Raw genomic sequence first — 13,803 nt, forward strand, 5'->3', positions numbered from 1 at the left:
AACAGCAGCGGTAAGAATAACTACATCTCTCTTCTCTCTCTCTCTCTCTCTCTCTCTCTGCTGAATACTACTGCATATCCTTCAATCCAAGCAATCCATGCTTCATTTCCTATAATTGTGTGTGCACAGTATGTGAGTCTCAACATAACTATCTGTATGTGTATCTTGCAGATGGCAGCCCCCGCTGCTATAACTCCTCAGATCCTCTTCTGAACTCCACTGCCTGGTTTGCTGACAACATCGGATTCTTCATTACTTTCATTAACCTCGCTGACCTGCAGTCATTCCTACCAGGAAACATGGTAACATACTAACACACACACACACACACACACACACACACAAACTCACACACCAACAAACAAACATACCTGTAATCATACATGTTAGTCATTCAGACATTTACACACATGATTATTTCTGCTCATCTACATATAATGTATTATCTACCTAACACAACACACACCCATAGTGACGTATTAATGTGTGTGTTTTATTGTGTCCTTTAGACGAGTGTGTTCCTGCAGAATGCAGAAAATCTTCAGCTGTTCAACAACCCAGGAATTTCAGCCAGTGTCCTGGAGTACTACACAACAGAGTTATACATCCAGAATCCTGACTTCAGCCCACTCGGGTAACACTCCACACTAACAACTACTTATTCTATTTATTCATCCAGCCTCATCAATTCAACCCCCTTAGGTAACGGACTACATACAAGGATAAATATCTTTGTACGCATTTTTAAAAGGTTGTTTGTGATCTTATAGATTGCCAGCTGAGCTGCTGTGTCGAACTCCTTCCTCCACGTTTGTTCATCTTGGAGATGCAGACATCAAGACCATCCTGACGAGCATCAACAACTTCTGCACAGAAATGAATCCAGAGGTGATCAATCAATGAGACCCTGTCAGTCAGTTATTCTGTCAAAGTGCAAGCTAACTATAATCCTCTTCTCCTCTCAGGTCACAGCGGTGCTGGTAGCAAAGTTCCCCAGTGTATCTGCATCCACCATCCAATCTTTGGGCAGCCAGTGTGTGGGCCTGACTGTGGGCCAGATAAGCTCCACCCCCTCCAGTGTGATAAACAGTGCTCTGTCTACACTCAGTAACATCAGTGGCTGGGACCAGGGCCAAGTGAATGCCCTGATCCAGAGCATCATTAGTGCAGGCTTTAATGTGAGTGTACACTGTACACTTGTCAAGAATGTCAGTCTACGATACTGAAAGCGAGACCAAGTCTGTTTAGAGCAATTTCACCAAATCCCCCTGTAAAGAACAAAATTGTATTACTGTTCAAATACTAACCAACTACACTGTATATAAAGAAAAGTGCTGTAAGTTAAATACTCCCTTAAATACTCCCTGCGTTCAGATCCAAAACAGCAGATTCATATTTTTTTTTTCCTTTTTTTAAAGTTGAAGATCTGATTGTTTTGCCTCACAGATCAGCAGTGCCTCCTCTCTGGAGTCCCTGGGAACACTCATCGGCGGCGTTCCCTCTGCAACCATCTCCATCATCCCATCGTCTCAGCTTCTGTCTTTATCGCAGAATCCAACATTCATCAATAACATTCTGTCAGCACCAGTTATTCTGCAAAAGACATTTGTCCAGAAGGTATTCTCTCTCTTACACACACAGAACACACACACACGCACACACACATGCAAAATACATTACAGCACATTACTGAAATGGAGATTTACATTACTGTGTTCTATACCAGTTTAATTTAATTTAAAATCAATCCTTTGTTCAGAATGCAGTTTGTTTAGTCTGGAAAAGTTGAAGGTCTGCTCCCACACTTTCTCCCAGGTAATCTCTGTAGACCAAACTGAAGTGCTACAGAATGTTCCGGATGCACTCGTGATGTATATTCCACTTGTTCTACTGACCTCACTGAGCTCTTTTGACGTTTCACTCATCAATAACAAGAACTGGAGTCATGAACAGGTAACTGAACAGACCCACATTGTCAGAGAAATGTAAATCACTTTGTTATACTGAAAACCTAGAGTAACATGGCTTGACTGTGATCACAGCACTTACAGAGGTCTGAATTCCTGTCAAGTTTGGATCTCGGGGTGTAAAACGAATCAATAAAATTTTGAATTTTTTTGTTTGATTTTTACCAGGCTATGATGTTGTTTGGTGCAGTGGCCAATGCCAGTGATAATCCAGAAGAGTGAGTTAGAAACACACACACACACACACACACACACAGCCTGACTCGCTTACATAGGCAGTGTAAATAACTATTGGGCGAACAATCCAGATAACGCATATGATTCTGCCAGAGTCCAATAAGATGTCGTGTTTTGGTTCATCAGTGTGTGTATGTCTGTGTGTGACTGTGTGTGTGTTTCTCCCCACAGTCTGTCAGCATCAATACTGCAGGGATTCTCCTGCAGCTCAGTTCAGACTCTCCCACAGCAGAAAGCCAAAGATCTAGTGAAAGCCTGTAGACCTCGTGCAGGCAGAGACAAGGTCCTCCTGAAAGAGGCTCAGGTACATACACTCTGATATTCATTCACATTCCGCACACAGTCTGAAACAGAGGTAGCAAGTGGACCCAAACTTTTACTGGTACCTGAGATACCACACAGTCACGGTGCGTTTTGTGTTTCAGCTGACCTGCATGTACAACTACGTGAAAGACGATCCATTTGTTAGCTTTACTGACGTCCCCTCTGATATGCTTCTGTACTACAGGTGTGTAACACGTTCACATACACAATGTACCGTATATAAAAGATAAGGCACACTTCCCCTGCATTCCCAATTTTCAAATATCTGAGGTTAAGAATATGGGTCATATGCTATCTGTAATGTGTGTGTGTGTGTGTTGTAGCTATGAGAAGATACAGAAGGAGAACTGTCGGTCATATTTCTCTGCCCTGGGCAGAGCAGATTTCGCCGTTCTTTCCCACGGCCTTGACAAAAAGACAATCCTGTTCAATGATGCAAAGGACTGCCTGGTAAAACATACACAATAACATGTTCATAGACCAACACTCAATATTAGCACTTAAATATTACGGAAAACAAGTCACCCAATCTTTCAATCAATTTGTGTCTCATGAAATTCCAATGTTGAAATATACATTTACAGCATTTATCAGATTCCCTTCTACAGAGTGACTTACATTAGTGCTTTGTGCCCTATCAAAAACATATATTAATACGTTAATTCACTATGTCTATGAATAGGAAGTAAGAATACCATTCAGCTGAAACTGTATTGGTGGTTAGTACAGAATAAAAAACAGAGACAAAAGACAAGGGATTTGTTTAATGGAAGTTTTAATACAAGGGCTTGGTGAAGAGTTGGGTCTTGAGTTTTTTTTTTGTTTGAAGACAGCCAGTGAGTATGGTAGAGAGTGGGCTGTGATAAGTGCCTTCAGGTATGCATGTGCTTGTCCGTTTTTGTCTTTGTGTTTTAAATCTGATGCAGTAGCAACAGAAAGCCATTGGAGGGAGCAAAGGTTGAAAACAAGTCTGGCAGCTGCACTCTTGATCAGTTGCAGGGGGCGGGTGGTATGCAGTATGCAGGGGCAGAACTGCGACATTCAGTAGTCCAGTCTCAAGATGATGAGGGAATGAACAAGGACCTGAGTGAGCTTTGTGGATAGAAATGGCCTCAAGATCCTTCTGATGTTAGCAGTCAGCTTAGCAATATGAGTAGTGAAGGACAATTGATTGTCCAGAAATACCCCAAGGTTGCATGCATTGTGAGATGTTGGGATCTGAGAGTTGTCCATGGAGATCTCAAGCTCTTGATGTGGGCATGCATCTCCACAACAGCAACACTCTGGCCAACACTCAGTCTTGCTGGGATTTAGTTTCAGCTGATGGGCTGCCATCTACTACATGCTCTATTCAGAAAAATGATTGTCTAAAGGAGGAAAGGAGAGGATGCATCAAGTGTCATCAGCATAGCAGTCATATGAAAATCCATGTGAGCAAAGTTCAATTCCGACTGTGACATAGAACAACAATAGAATGCTTTTGGGTGGTTCCCAGATCAGGAATTGTACTCAGTTTTGCTGACCTCTAAATACTGAAAAGAAAGTTTTGGGCATAGAGGGTGCGGTGATGGAAATCGCTCACTCACTCAGGAGACACTAAACTGTCTTGACGCAAACGCAACATTTCAGACAAGAACTCCAAATCTCTGAGATCATAATTCAAATGTTCAAACATAAGACAGTCAGAGATCTTGACACTAAACATTGGAATCCTCACAAGGACCCCCGTTCTTACAGATTCTGCGTTTTAATGTGACACTCCTTCGTGGTTTTTGACATTGTAGGGTATATCTGGTGTGAGCCTGACCAGTTATCAGGTGGAGGTTCTGGGGAATATGGCCTGCACACTGAACCCCTCCTACATCCAGAACTCTCACCCTCTCATTTTGGAGAAACTGAAGAACTGTGGAGATCTTTCTGATTCTCAGATCACTGCTGTACAGTCTTTGCTCCTCAGTGGGAACACCGCTTATGGGTGAGACAGAGATTTTTGCAGATCAGTGCATACCTTTGAATTTGGTTCAGCTGTAGAAAAATATTTCTGAACCGTCACTGCATTTAAATTGTTCTAATAATGTTAGGCTTGGTGTTAAAATGGCATAAACCAAATGAAATGATTTGTGTCTATAACTGTATTGTATTAGCTATGAATAAGATCTCATAGACATTTTTTTTAAAATCAGTAATCCCTCAACGTGGAATGAGCAGACCGTGGAGCAACTCAGCATCCTGGCTGTCTATTTCAAATCAGACCTCTGCAACACACTTAGCTTTGTATGTAAACCTGTTCAGTTTTAAATTTGCGCTTGTGATTGATTTATTGACCCAATGTTAGACCTTTTGGGACGAATTTAATGTTATCTCTGTGTGTGCATTGTTGAAGAATGTAAGGCGGAAGTTCTTTTCAGTCCTGAGGAAGCAGAAGATCCCGATGAAGAAGCTAAGGACATTCTTTACAGAATGCAACTCAGAAAGCGCTACAGGTAACAGTACTTTACAGTGTAAAAAGCACTGAGATACAGGGATATATTTTAGATTCTGTCCTTCAGTGATTAACTTTGTTCTGTGTCTAACAGTGAGCAACATCACAGCGGTGACAATTGCAGATGCGTCGTTTCCTTTCGGCTTTAACTCCACCCAGTTTGATCTGTATCTGGACATCGCTGTCCTGCAGAACAACCTGGCAGCCATCACTGAGAAAGTGGTGGACACCAGCTTCCAGACCGTCATTCTGAACAAGTTAAACCAGGTCAGCAGCACTGAACACTGTGACACTGGGACTCTTTAGCACTACAGTAGCACTACACGAAAGAGGAGGTTGTTTGTGCCTTTCAGTCATAAAATTCTGACATTACTGACAGTGTCGGTTTAAATATGATACTTGCATATTTTATGTTTTGAAAATGTACCCCTGTCAAACAGGGTTTGTTTTTGTGTTGTGAGTTTAATGTCTGTCTTTGTGTGTATGGTGGATTCACCCACACAACATTTTGGACAGTGTGTGTTAGGTGGTATATAATAAATTGTTGATTTTGTGTGCATGTGTAGATTTACCCATCAGGCCTTAATGATGGTGTGCTGCAGCTACTGGGTTCCACTTCTCGTGTGGCCACTATTGATGACATTAGCAAGTGGAACATTACCATAATTGACACACTGTCCTCTTTGATGGACTCAAATGGTGGACTCTGGGAACCAGAAAAGGTAATAGAAGGGTGTGTGTGTGTGTGTGTGTCTTAGACCTGTAAAAAATTTTTTGGATTGATTACTACTGTGGGTACAACCACAGTGTTGTCTTCATGTGTATTACAACCAATTTGTGAATTAAGACCATGTTTTCAACACCTCTGGGAGAGACAGAGAAAGAGATTGAGATTGTGTGAGATCCTTCAGAGAAAGTGAGACAATATCTGCCATCCTTCATAGAGGGTGAGAGGGATTATCTATGATCCTTCAGAGAGAGAGAGAGAGAGAGAGAGAGAGAGAGAAATTTTAGTATGAAGGGAAGTGTTTACTTTTCCTACAGTTGGTGTAGAAGAAGAAGGTGGAGCTCCAGGTCTGGTCTTTATCTTAAACTTAAAGTATGTCAGAGTTTGTTTAAACCAGTAATAGATCAAAACCATACTAGTTAAGCATTTTCAATCCTCAGACACTCATGTGCTTGCTACTAGAATAATGTTTGTGTATTTTGTAGAGTAAAGCGGTTATTATGAGGTATCTGAGCATGGGGAATCGCTCTCTGGGAAGTGCTGAAATAAATGCAGTTGGTTCCAACATCTGTACTTTAAACATCAGTGTACTGGAAAATATCAATTCTGAGAGCCTAAAGTAAGTACAAACTCACAGGTACATACATACACAAACATGGATGAATAAAGAGATTTGAGAATAATTTGAGTGCATTACTGCTCATATAGTTTACATTTTCTTTCTCTATGCAGGGAGGTCCTGTTTCCAGATCTTTCCTCATGTACCATCGAACAGAAATCCGCTCTGTACATCACAGCCAACACTTCATTCAGCAATCAACGCAGCAAAGCATACTACCAAATTATGAGACCTTACCTGGGTAAAACAATCATCCACATACACAGAAATACTAAACACACACAGGTGTAGTGTTTTAGAACAGCAGTAGTTGGATTGAATGAAAAGTAGCTGCACAAACGCATGCACCCACCCACCCACACACACCCACACACACACACACACACACACACACCCACACCCACACACACACACACACACACACCATGAATTTAGTTGTTAACGTGTGTGTGTGTGTGTGTGTGTGTGTGTGTGTGTATAGGTGGAGCTCCTGTGGAGGATATACAAGCTCTTTCTACCCAGAACGTCAGCATGGACATCACCATATTCATTAGTCTGGACCCTGCTGTTCTCAAGGTATAAAACATAAACTGAACATAGTGGATGCTTGAGTTATAAGAAGTAAAATAAAGAAAACTGCAGATGAACTTGATGAAAACTGTTTTTGTGTGTGCCAGATCCTGAATGTGAGCACAGTGAGGAATCTAATGGGGGTAAACATAGCTGATCTGAAGCTGTTTGAGAACTCCTCAGTGGTTCAGTCCTGGGTGTCACGACAGAACCAATCTGATCTGAACACACTGAATCTTGGCGTCATCAACCACAACCCTTGTTATGGTGTAGACAGGTCAGCTTTTTTATCAAATGGAAAAGGAGCAAACTTTATAGAGAAAGTTTTTAGTAGATGTATAACATTATTCTTTTTTCTGCACAGTCACCCACTTGATAGCGAGTTCGCATCTGGAAATGTTTCTGCAGTACTGTGTAACTTCAGGATTCCTGCCTATGCCTGTTCATCAGTGAGTCCTCTATGAACAAAATACCTCTCCTCAGGTTCAGTCCTTTTACGCAGAAGATGAGTTGACCACAGAAACCTCTGTTTCTTGTCTTTCAAGGTTGTTGTTCTGTCCTCTGATGATCTGGCCACACTGCTCACATGCAAACTGCCAAGTAGCCTGAACTACTCTAAAGAAACATGGAAGCTTTTCTTCCAGAATTTTCCTGCACCTTTGGATGATGTACTGGACAGGTTTTCACACATGGTATGAAAATTTGATTGGTGCTGTAGTTAAAAAAAAAAAAAAAAAACATTTGTGCACTGCTATGCACTGAAGTATGTACTCATTCATGTAGACCCACAGCAGCATTCGGTCTGACTCAAATATACTTGATGCCATCTGGGAGGTGATAATCAAGGACTTCACTGCAGCACAGCTGATGAATGCCGCTTTCATCACTGAGTGGTTCCAGATGAGGCTCAGACCATTTTTGTCATCAGTGTCCGCAGACTTTCTGTCCAGCCTCAGTTCCAAAAGCTTCAGCTGTGAGAGCTACCAGATTGTGTAAGTATGGACAATGGAATTTTAGAACTCTGCATGTGTTATTTAGGACATGAAGATGAAGTAATTCATGACAAAATCTGATCTGTTCTCATCCAACTTAGGGTGGAAGCTCTTAGCAGTCAAGAATCACTCATGAAAGAGGAACAGAAGCAGTTGGTCTTTACTTCATTCATCTTTCCCTTCCTGTCAAGAGTTGACCTCCCAGGTACATAGGCCCCTTTTAATTGTTCTACTAGAGAAAGCTGGCAGTCTTCTACTTGTTTTAGCCTGTTGAGATTAAGCCAATTGATTGCCTGAATGAAATAAACCAAGAGCCATTGAGAATGTTCTGATTAATTTAACTAATGGTCTGTGATCTTTGTAGACCCTGGCTGTCGTTCCAACACTTCTGGCAGCAATAAGTGGCTTGAAAAGAACCTTGGCAATTTCTCCAATTATGCCCCCTTGGAAAAGCTCAAAATTCTAAATGCAAATTTCTCCAGCGTGAGTAACATCAAAGTTGGACCAACTTTATGTTTCTTGTGAGTTTGCAATTGACTATAGTAGTACCAGTTGGCCTCTGGATTTTGGTGGAGAGGGCAGGCAGCTGCTGTACCACTGAGCTGGTGTGAACAGAATGTGTGAAATGCATGTTTTGTCCTGCAGGTTGCAGTGTTAGGCTTATTGTCCAGTGAGCAGAAGGCACAGTTCATCTTGCAGCCGGATTCAGGAGTGTTGGGAAATGACTCTGTGTTTAGAGAGGTGTTTAGCAGGGTGATCACATCTTTAGATCGGAATCAACTTGGCAGCTTCTTCACAGTCTTCCACCAGACTGCAATACAAGTGAGGATCTCTGTAGTCTACAAACCAGGGCACATTTCTTTTCGCAATAAGACACGTTTATTCTATGCATACTAATCGATGAAGTCCGAGTGTGTCCAGACTGTTAATCCGTGCTGCTGTGTGTTTGCAGATGAACATGACTAGCATTCCTTCAGCAATATCGCACACCATTCTGAACATGACACTCTTGGATCTGGTGCCTCACTTCCAAAGTTTCAGCCCAGGGGACTTTGCCCTGTGGTTCCAGACTTACCTTTCCTTCTTCCTTTCTGGGATTGGTCCAAACACCCTGTCGATCATCCCCATGAACATCAGCTGTGACTCCTACAGAGAGATGTGAGCTCCTCCTCAACGTGAACGCACAGATCTATTCTTTACTTTCTTTGATTTTTAACTTGTTTACTTCTATGTCGTTGTGTTTACAGAGTGAAAGGACTTGATAATGTGTACAGTGACCTCTCCGCAACACAGTCCGATACTGTCTTCAATTACACACAAGACTATCTCAAGTACCAGTCCAGCCAAGGTCTGTGTGTGTGTGTGTTGGGGGGGGGGGGGGTTTGTTTCAAGTGTGCGTGTTCTTGCTTGTGTATTTGCTGACTCAGCCTAGTCCAGTGTGCAGGCAGTGATCAGTAGATGTGATTGGCAGATGAAGAATTTGGGCTAAGTCAGGAGTGTCCCACATTCACTGGTCTAATATCAATCTGAATTCAGCACAGACTTTTTTCATTAGTGCCCTATATTGCCTCACAGGCCTGAGCTGCTACAGCAGAGGAAGCTTCTACATGTTCCTGAAACAGATGTTCCTCAATTTTGGATTCTCTGACCTGAAAGATTTCCTGTCTCTGATCCCAGCTGACCGACAGCCAGAGGTATTTCTGCTGTATAACACTGATCGTGTCAGTGAGTCGCTCAATAATAGTTTAAGCGGCAGCCAATGAACTGTCAACATCTCCCTCTGTAATGAGTGTGTTGTCTCTGCTCTGTGTCCTCTAGCTTTTGGGCTCCATCTCTCCGGAAGAACTCGGAGAGTTTCTGAACAGGCCAAACACAGTGATTGATGGTTCTGAGCTCTGCACACTCCTCAACAACTACAATAGAACCAATCAATACCTGGAGATGGTACACCTGTCTTCATTTCACATACCCTTTTAGTCCATCTGGATTACTTGCCTTTATTATATCAGGATTAGCTCATAGAATAACCCCTGTTTCTCTCTACAGGAGTCTGTTTTATCCTCAGCTTTGGCCAGCCACACGTTGGAGTGTGTGTGGCCTCGTGCTCTCAATGCCTCATCTCAGGCTGATGTAGAACAGTGGTTTAAGGTCACACTGGTTCACTACCTGCCCTACCTCAGTTCTCAGCTCATCAGCTCTGCCCAGCTCAGTGGAGCCTCCTGTCTGTCATACAGGAAACTGTGAGTATTTGTTTGATGTACCATTACACAGGGCTGTCAGCACAAACACTGCCCCCTGTCTCTTGGCTAAAAAATTGAGGATCTGTACTAAAATCACTTCTATACGTATATATGTATGTATGTATAAATGTGTGTTTGTGTGTGTTTGTGAGCAGGGTGTCTATCCTGGGGGACAACTACAATTTTTACACAACTGATTTCACCCCAGCTGATGTGTATAGCTCCATAAAAGTGTATCTGAACAGCAGCGGTAAGAATAACTACATCTCTCTTCTCTCTCTCTCTCTCTCTCTCTCTCTCTCTCTCTGCTGAATAGTACTGCATATCCTTCAATCCAAGCAATCCACGCTTCATTTCCTATAATTGTGTGTGCACAGTATGTGAGTCTCAACATAACTATCTGTATGTGTATCTTGCAGATGGCAGCCCCCGCTGCTATAACTCCTCAGATCCTCTTCTGAACTCCACTGCCTGGTTTGCTGACAACATCGGATTCTTCATCACTTTCATTAACCTCGCTGACCTGCAGTCATTCCTACCAGGAAACATGGTAACATACTAACACACACACACACACACACAAAAACTCACACACCAACAAACAAACATACCTGTAATCATACATGTTAGTCATTCAGACATTTACACACATGATTATTTCTGCTCATCTACATATAATGTATTATCTACCTAACACAACACACACCCATAGTGACGTATTAATGTGTGTGTTTTATTGTGTCCTTTAGACGAGTGTGTTCCTGCAGAATGCAGAAAATCTTCAGCTGTTCAACAACCCAGGAATTTCAGCCAGTGTCCTGGAGTACTACACAACAGAGTTATACATCCAGAATCCTGACTTCAGCCCACTCGGGTAACACTCCACACTAACAACTACTTATTCTATTTATTCATCCAGCCTCATCAATTCAACCCCCTTAGGTAACGGACTACATACAAGCAATAAATATATTTGTACGCATTTTTAAAAGGTTGTTTGTGATCTTATAGATTGCCAGCTGAGCTGCTGTGTCGAACTCCTTCCTCCGCGTTTGTTCATCTTGGAGATGCAGACATCAAGACCATCCTGACGAGCATCAACAACTTCTGCACAGAAATGAATCCAGAGGTGATCAATCAATGAGATCCTGTCAGTCAGTTATTCTGTCAAAGTGCAAGCTAACTATAATCCTCTTCTCCTCTCAGGTCACAGCGGTGCTGGTAGCAAAGTTCCCCAGTGTATCTGCATCCACCATCCAATCTTTGGGCAGCCAGTGTGTGGGCCTGACTGTGGGCCAGATAAGCTCCACCCCCTCCAGTGTGATAAACAGTGCTCTGTCTACACTCAGTAACATCAGTGGCTGGGACCAGGGCCAAGTGAATGCCCTGATCCAGAGCATCATTAGTGCAGGCTTTAATGTGAGTGTACACTGTACACTTGTCAAGAACGTCAGTCTACGATACTGGAAGCGAGACCAAGTCTGTTTAGAGCAATTTCACCAAATCCCCCTGTAAAGAACAAAATTGTATTACTGTTCAAATACTAACCAACTACACTGTATATAAAGAAAAGTGCTGTAAGTTAAATACTCCCTTAAATACTCCCTGCGTTCAGATCCAAAACAGCAGATTCATATTTTTTTTTTCCTTTTTTTAAAGTTGAAGATCTGATTGTTTTGCCTCACAGATCAGCAGTGCCTCCTCTCTGGAGTCCCTGGGAACACTCATCGGCGGCGTTCCCTCTGCAACCATCACCATCATCCCATCGTCTCAGCTTCTGTCTTTATCGCAGAATCCAACATTCATCAATAACATTCTGTCAGCACCAGTTATTCTGCAAAAGACATTTGTCCAGAAGGTATTCTCTCTCTTACACACACAGAACACACACACACACACGCACACACACATGCAAAATACATTACAGCACATTACTAAAATGGAGATTTACATTACTGTGTTCTATACCAGTTTAATTTAAAATCAATCCTTTGTTCAGAATGCAGTTTGTTTAGTCTGGAAAAGTTGAAGGTCTGCTCCCACACTTTCTCCCAGGTAATCTCTGTAGACCAAACTGAAGTGCTACAGAATGTTCCGGATGCACTCGTGATGTATATTCCACTTGTTCTACTGACCTCACTGAGCTCTTTTGACGTTTCACTCATCAATAACAAGAGCTGGAGTCATGAACAGGTAACTGAACAGACCCACATTGTCAGAGAAATGTAAATCACTTTGTTATACTGAAAACCTAGAGTAACATGGCTTGACTGTGATCACAGCACTTACAGAGGTCTGAATTCCTGTCAAGTTTGGATCTCGGGGTGTAAAACGAATCAATAAAATTTTGAATTTTTTTGTTTGATTTTTACCAGGCTATGATGTTGTTTGGTGCAGTGGCCAATGCCAGTGATAATCCAGAAGAGTGAGTTAGAAACAGACACACACACACACACACACACACACAGCCTGACTCGCTTACATAGGCAGTGTAAATAACTATTGGGCGAACAATCCAGATAACGCATATGATTCTGCCAGAGTCCAATAAGATGTTGTGTTTTGGTTCATCGGTGTGTGTATGTCTGTGTGTGACTGTGTGTGTTTCTCCCCACAGTCTGTCAGCATCAATACTGCAGGGATTCTCCTGCAGCTCAGTTCAGACTCTCCCACAGCAGAAAGCCAAAGATCTAGTGAAAGCCTGTAGACCTCGTGCAGGCAGAGACAAGGTCCTCCTGAAAGAGGCTCAGGTACATACACTCTGATATTCATTCACATTCCGCACACAGTCTGAAACACAGGTAGCAAGTGGACCCAAACTTTTACTGGTACCTGAGATACCACACAGTCACGGTGCGTTTTGTGTTTCAGCTGACCTGCATGTACAGCTACGTGAAAGACGATCCATTTGTTAGCTTTACTGACGTCCCCTCTGATATGCTTCTGTACTACAGGTGTGTAACACGTTCACATACACAATGTACCGTATATAAAAGATAAGGCACACTTCCCCTGCATTCCCAATTTTCAAATATCTGAGGTTAAGAATATGGGTCATATGCTATCTGTAATGTGTGTGTGTGTGTGTTGTAGCTATGAGAAGATACAGAAGGAGAACTGTCGGTCATATTTCTCTGCCCTGGGCAGAGCAGATTTCTCCGTTCTTTCCCACGGCCTTGACAAAAAGACCATCCTGTTCAATGATGCAAAGGACTGCCTGGTAAAACATACACAATAACATGTTCATAGACCAACACTCAATATTAGCACTTAAATATTACGGAAAACAAGTCACCCAATCTTTCAATCAATTTGTGTCTCATGAAATTCCAATGTTGAAATATACATTTATAGCATTTATCAGATTCCCTTCTACAGAGTGACTTACATTAGTGCTTTGTGCCCTATCAAAAACATATATTAATATGCTAATTCACTATGTCGATGAATAGGAAGTAAAAATACCATTCAGCTGAAACCGTGTTGGTGGTTAGTACAGAATAAAAAACACGAATTGGGTCTTGAGTTTTTTTTTTGTTTGAAGACAGCCAGAGTATGGTAGAGAGTGGTCTGTGATAAGTGCCTTCAGGTATGCATGTGCTTGTCCGTCTTTGTCTTTGTGTTTTAAAACTGATGCAGTAGCTA

The 13,803-nt window shown here is 42.1% G+C and overlaps 5 protein-coding genes across 6 annotated transcripts; all 5 read left to right on the forward strand.

Moving 5' to 3' along the window:
* Nucleotides 1-491: 491 nt before the first annotated feature.
* Nucleotides 492-3,049, forward strand: LOC128318935 (uncharacterized). Of its 2 annotated transcripts, XM_053237133.1 has the most exons (7): nt 492-634; nt 771-1,178; nt 1,447-1,617; nt 1,816-1,953; nt 2,136-2,185; nt 2,376-2,508; nt 2,630-3,049. In XM_053237133.1, the coding sequence occupies exons 2-7, from the start codon at nt 900-902 to the stop codon at nt 2,756-2,758; spliced, it is 900 nt and encodes a 299-aa protein (XP_053093108.1). In that variant the 5' UTR covers nt 492-634; nt 771-899; the 3' UTR covers nt 2,759-3,049. The 2 variants fall into 2 exon arrangements, with proteins under 2 accessions (XP_053093108.1, XP_053093107.1); XM_053237132.1 differs by having other exon boundaries at nt 496-1,178.
* A 780-nt stretch (nt 3,050-3,829) lies between these two features.
* Nucleotides 3,830-6,693, forward strand: LOC128318936 (mesothelin-like protein). Its single transcript, XM_053237134.1, has 7 exons — nt 3,830-4,503; nt 4,712-4,802; nt 4,912-5,011; nt 5,105-5,277; nt 5,577-5,732; nt 6,223-6,356; nt 6,470-6,693. Exons 1-7 carry the CDS (start codon nt 4,364-4,366, stop codon nt 6,645-6,647), a joined length of 972 nt encoding a protein of 323 aa, XP_053093109.1. The 5' UTR covers nt 3,830-4,363; the 3' UTR covers nt 6,648-6,693.
* Nucleotides 6,694-6,864: 171 nt separating this feature from the next.
* LOC128318932 (uncharacterized) lies at nt 6,865-9,268 on the forward strand. The gene is made up of 8 exons (XM_053237123.1): nt 6,865-6,932; nt 7,034-7,203; nt 7,291-7,375; nt 7,472-7,618; nt 7,710-7,918; nt 8,020-8,123; nt 8,283-8,401; nt 8,564-9,268. Exons 1-8 carry the CDS (start codon nt 6,888-6,890, stop codon nt 8,813-8,815), a joined length of 1,131 nt encoding a protein of 376 aa, XP_053093098.1. The 5' UTR covers nt 6,865-6,887; the 3' UTR covers nt 8,816-9,268.
* Nucleotides 8,919-11,103, forward strand: LOC128318755 (uncharacterized). The gene is made up of 8 exons (XM_053236585.1): nt 8,919-9,076; nt 9,166-9,266; nt 9,494-9,612; nt 9,737-9,862; nt 9,965-10,158; nt 10,314-10,408; nt 10,578-10,708; nt 10,908-11,103. The coding sequence occupies exons 1-8, from the start codon at nt 8,919-8,921 to the stop codon at nt 11,034-11,036; spliced, it is 1,053 nt and encodes a 350-aa protein (XP_053092560.1). The 3' UTR covers nt 11,037-11,103.
* A 172-nt stretch (nt 11,104-11,275) lies between these two features.
* Nucleotides 11,276-13,276, forward strand: LOC128318756 (uncharacterized). The gene is made up of 7 exons (XM_053236586.1): nt 11,276-11,287; nt 11,365-11,577; nt 11,846-12,016; nt 12,214-12,351; nt 12,534-12,583; nt 12,776-12,908; nt 13,030-13,276. Exons 1-7 carry the CDS (start codon nt 11,276-11,278, stop codon nt 13,156-13,158), a joined length of 846 nt encoding a protein of 281 aa, XP_053092561.1. The 3' UTR covers nt 13,159-13,276.
* The last annotated feature ends 527 nt before the right edge of the window (nt 13,277-13,803 follow it).

This window comes from Pangasianodon hypophthalmus, chromosome 9 (genome assembly GCF_027358585.1).
Source record: "Pangasianodon hypophthalmus isolate fPanHyp1 chromosome 9, fPanHyp1.pri, whole genome shotgun sequence".
In the NCBI taxonomy this organism is placed as follows: Eukaryota; Metazoa; Chordata; class Actinopteri; order Siluriformes; family Pangasiidae; genus Pangasianodon; species Pangasianodon hypophthalmus.

Coding starts and splice junctions, on each gene's coding strand:
- LOC128318936 (XM_053237134.1), top strand. CDS start 4,364: ATGGCCTGCACACTGAACCCCTCCTACATCCAGAACTCTCACCCTCTC. Junction 4,504..4,711: donor AGTGGGAACACCGCTTATGG/GTGAGACAGAGA, acceptor TTTTAAAATCAG/TAATCCCTCAACGTGGAATG. Junction 5,733..6,222: donor GACTCTGGGAACCAGAAAAG/GTAATAGAAGGG, acceptor TGTATTTTGTAG/AGTAAAGCGGTTATTATGAG.
- LOC128318935 (XM_053237133.1), top strand. CDS start 900: ATGAGACCCTGTCAGTCAGTTATTCTGTCAAAGTGCAAGCTAACTATA. Junction 2,186..2,375: donor GCCAGTGATAATCCAGAAGA/GTGAGTTAGAAA, acceptor TTCTCCCCACAG/TCTGTCAGCATCAATACTGC. Junction 2,509..2,629: donor TCCTCCTGAAAGAGGCTCAG/GTACATACACTC, acceptor TTTGTGTTTCAG/CTGACCTGCATGTACAACTA.
- LOC128318755 (XM_053236585.1), top strand. CDS start 8,919: ATGACACTCTTGGATCTGGTGCCTCACTTCCAAAGTTTCAGCCCAGGG. Junction 9,613..9,736: donor CAGCTGACCGACAGCCAGAG/GTATTTCTGCTG, acceptor TGTGTCCTCTAG/CTTTTGGGCTCCATCTCTCC. Junction 10,159..10,313: donor TGTCTGTCATACAGGAAACT/GTGAGTATTTGT, acceptor GTTTGTGAGCAG/GGTGTCTATCCTGGGGGACA.
- LOC128318932 (XM_053237123.1), top strand. CDS start 6,888: ATGGACATCACCATATTCATTAGTCTGGACCCTGCTGTTCTCAAG. Junction 7,204..7,290: donor CCTTGTTATGGTGTAGACAG/GTCAGCTTTTTT, acceptor TTTTCTGCACAG/TCACCCACTTGATAGCGAGT. Junction 7,919..8,019: donor TGTGAGAGCTACCAGATTGT/GTAAGTATGGAC, acceptor CATCCAACTTAG/GGTGGAAGCTCTTAGCAGTC.
- LOC128318756 (XM_053236586.1), top strand. Junction 11,578..11,845: donor TCATTAGTGCAGGCTTTAAT/GTGAGTGTACAC, acceptor TTTGCCTCACAG/ATCAGCAGTGCCTCCTCTCT. Junction 12,017..12,213: donor AAAAGACATTTGTCCAGAAG/GTATTCTCTCTC, acceptor ACTTTCTCCCAG/GTAATCTCTGTAGACCAAAC.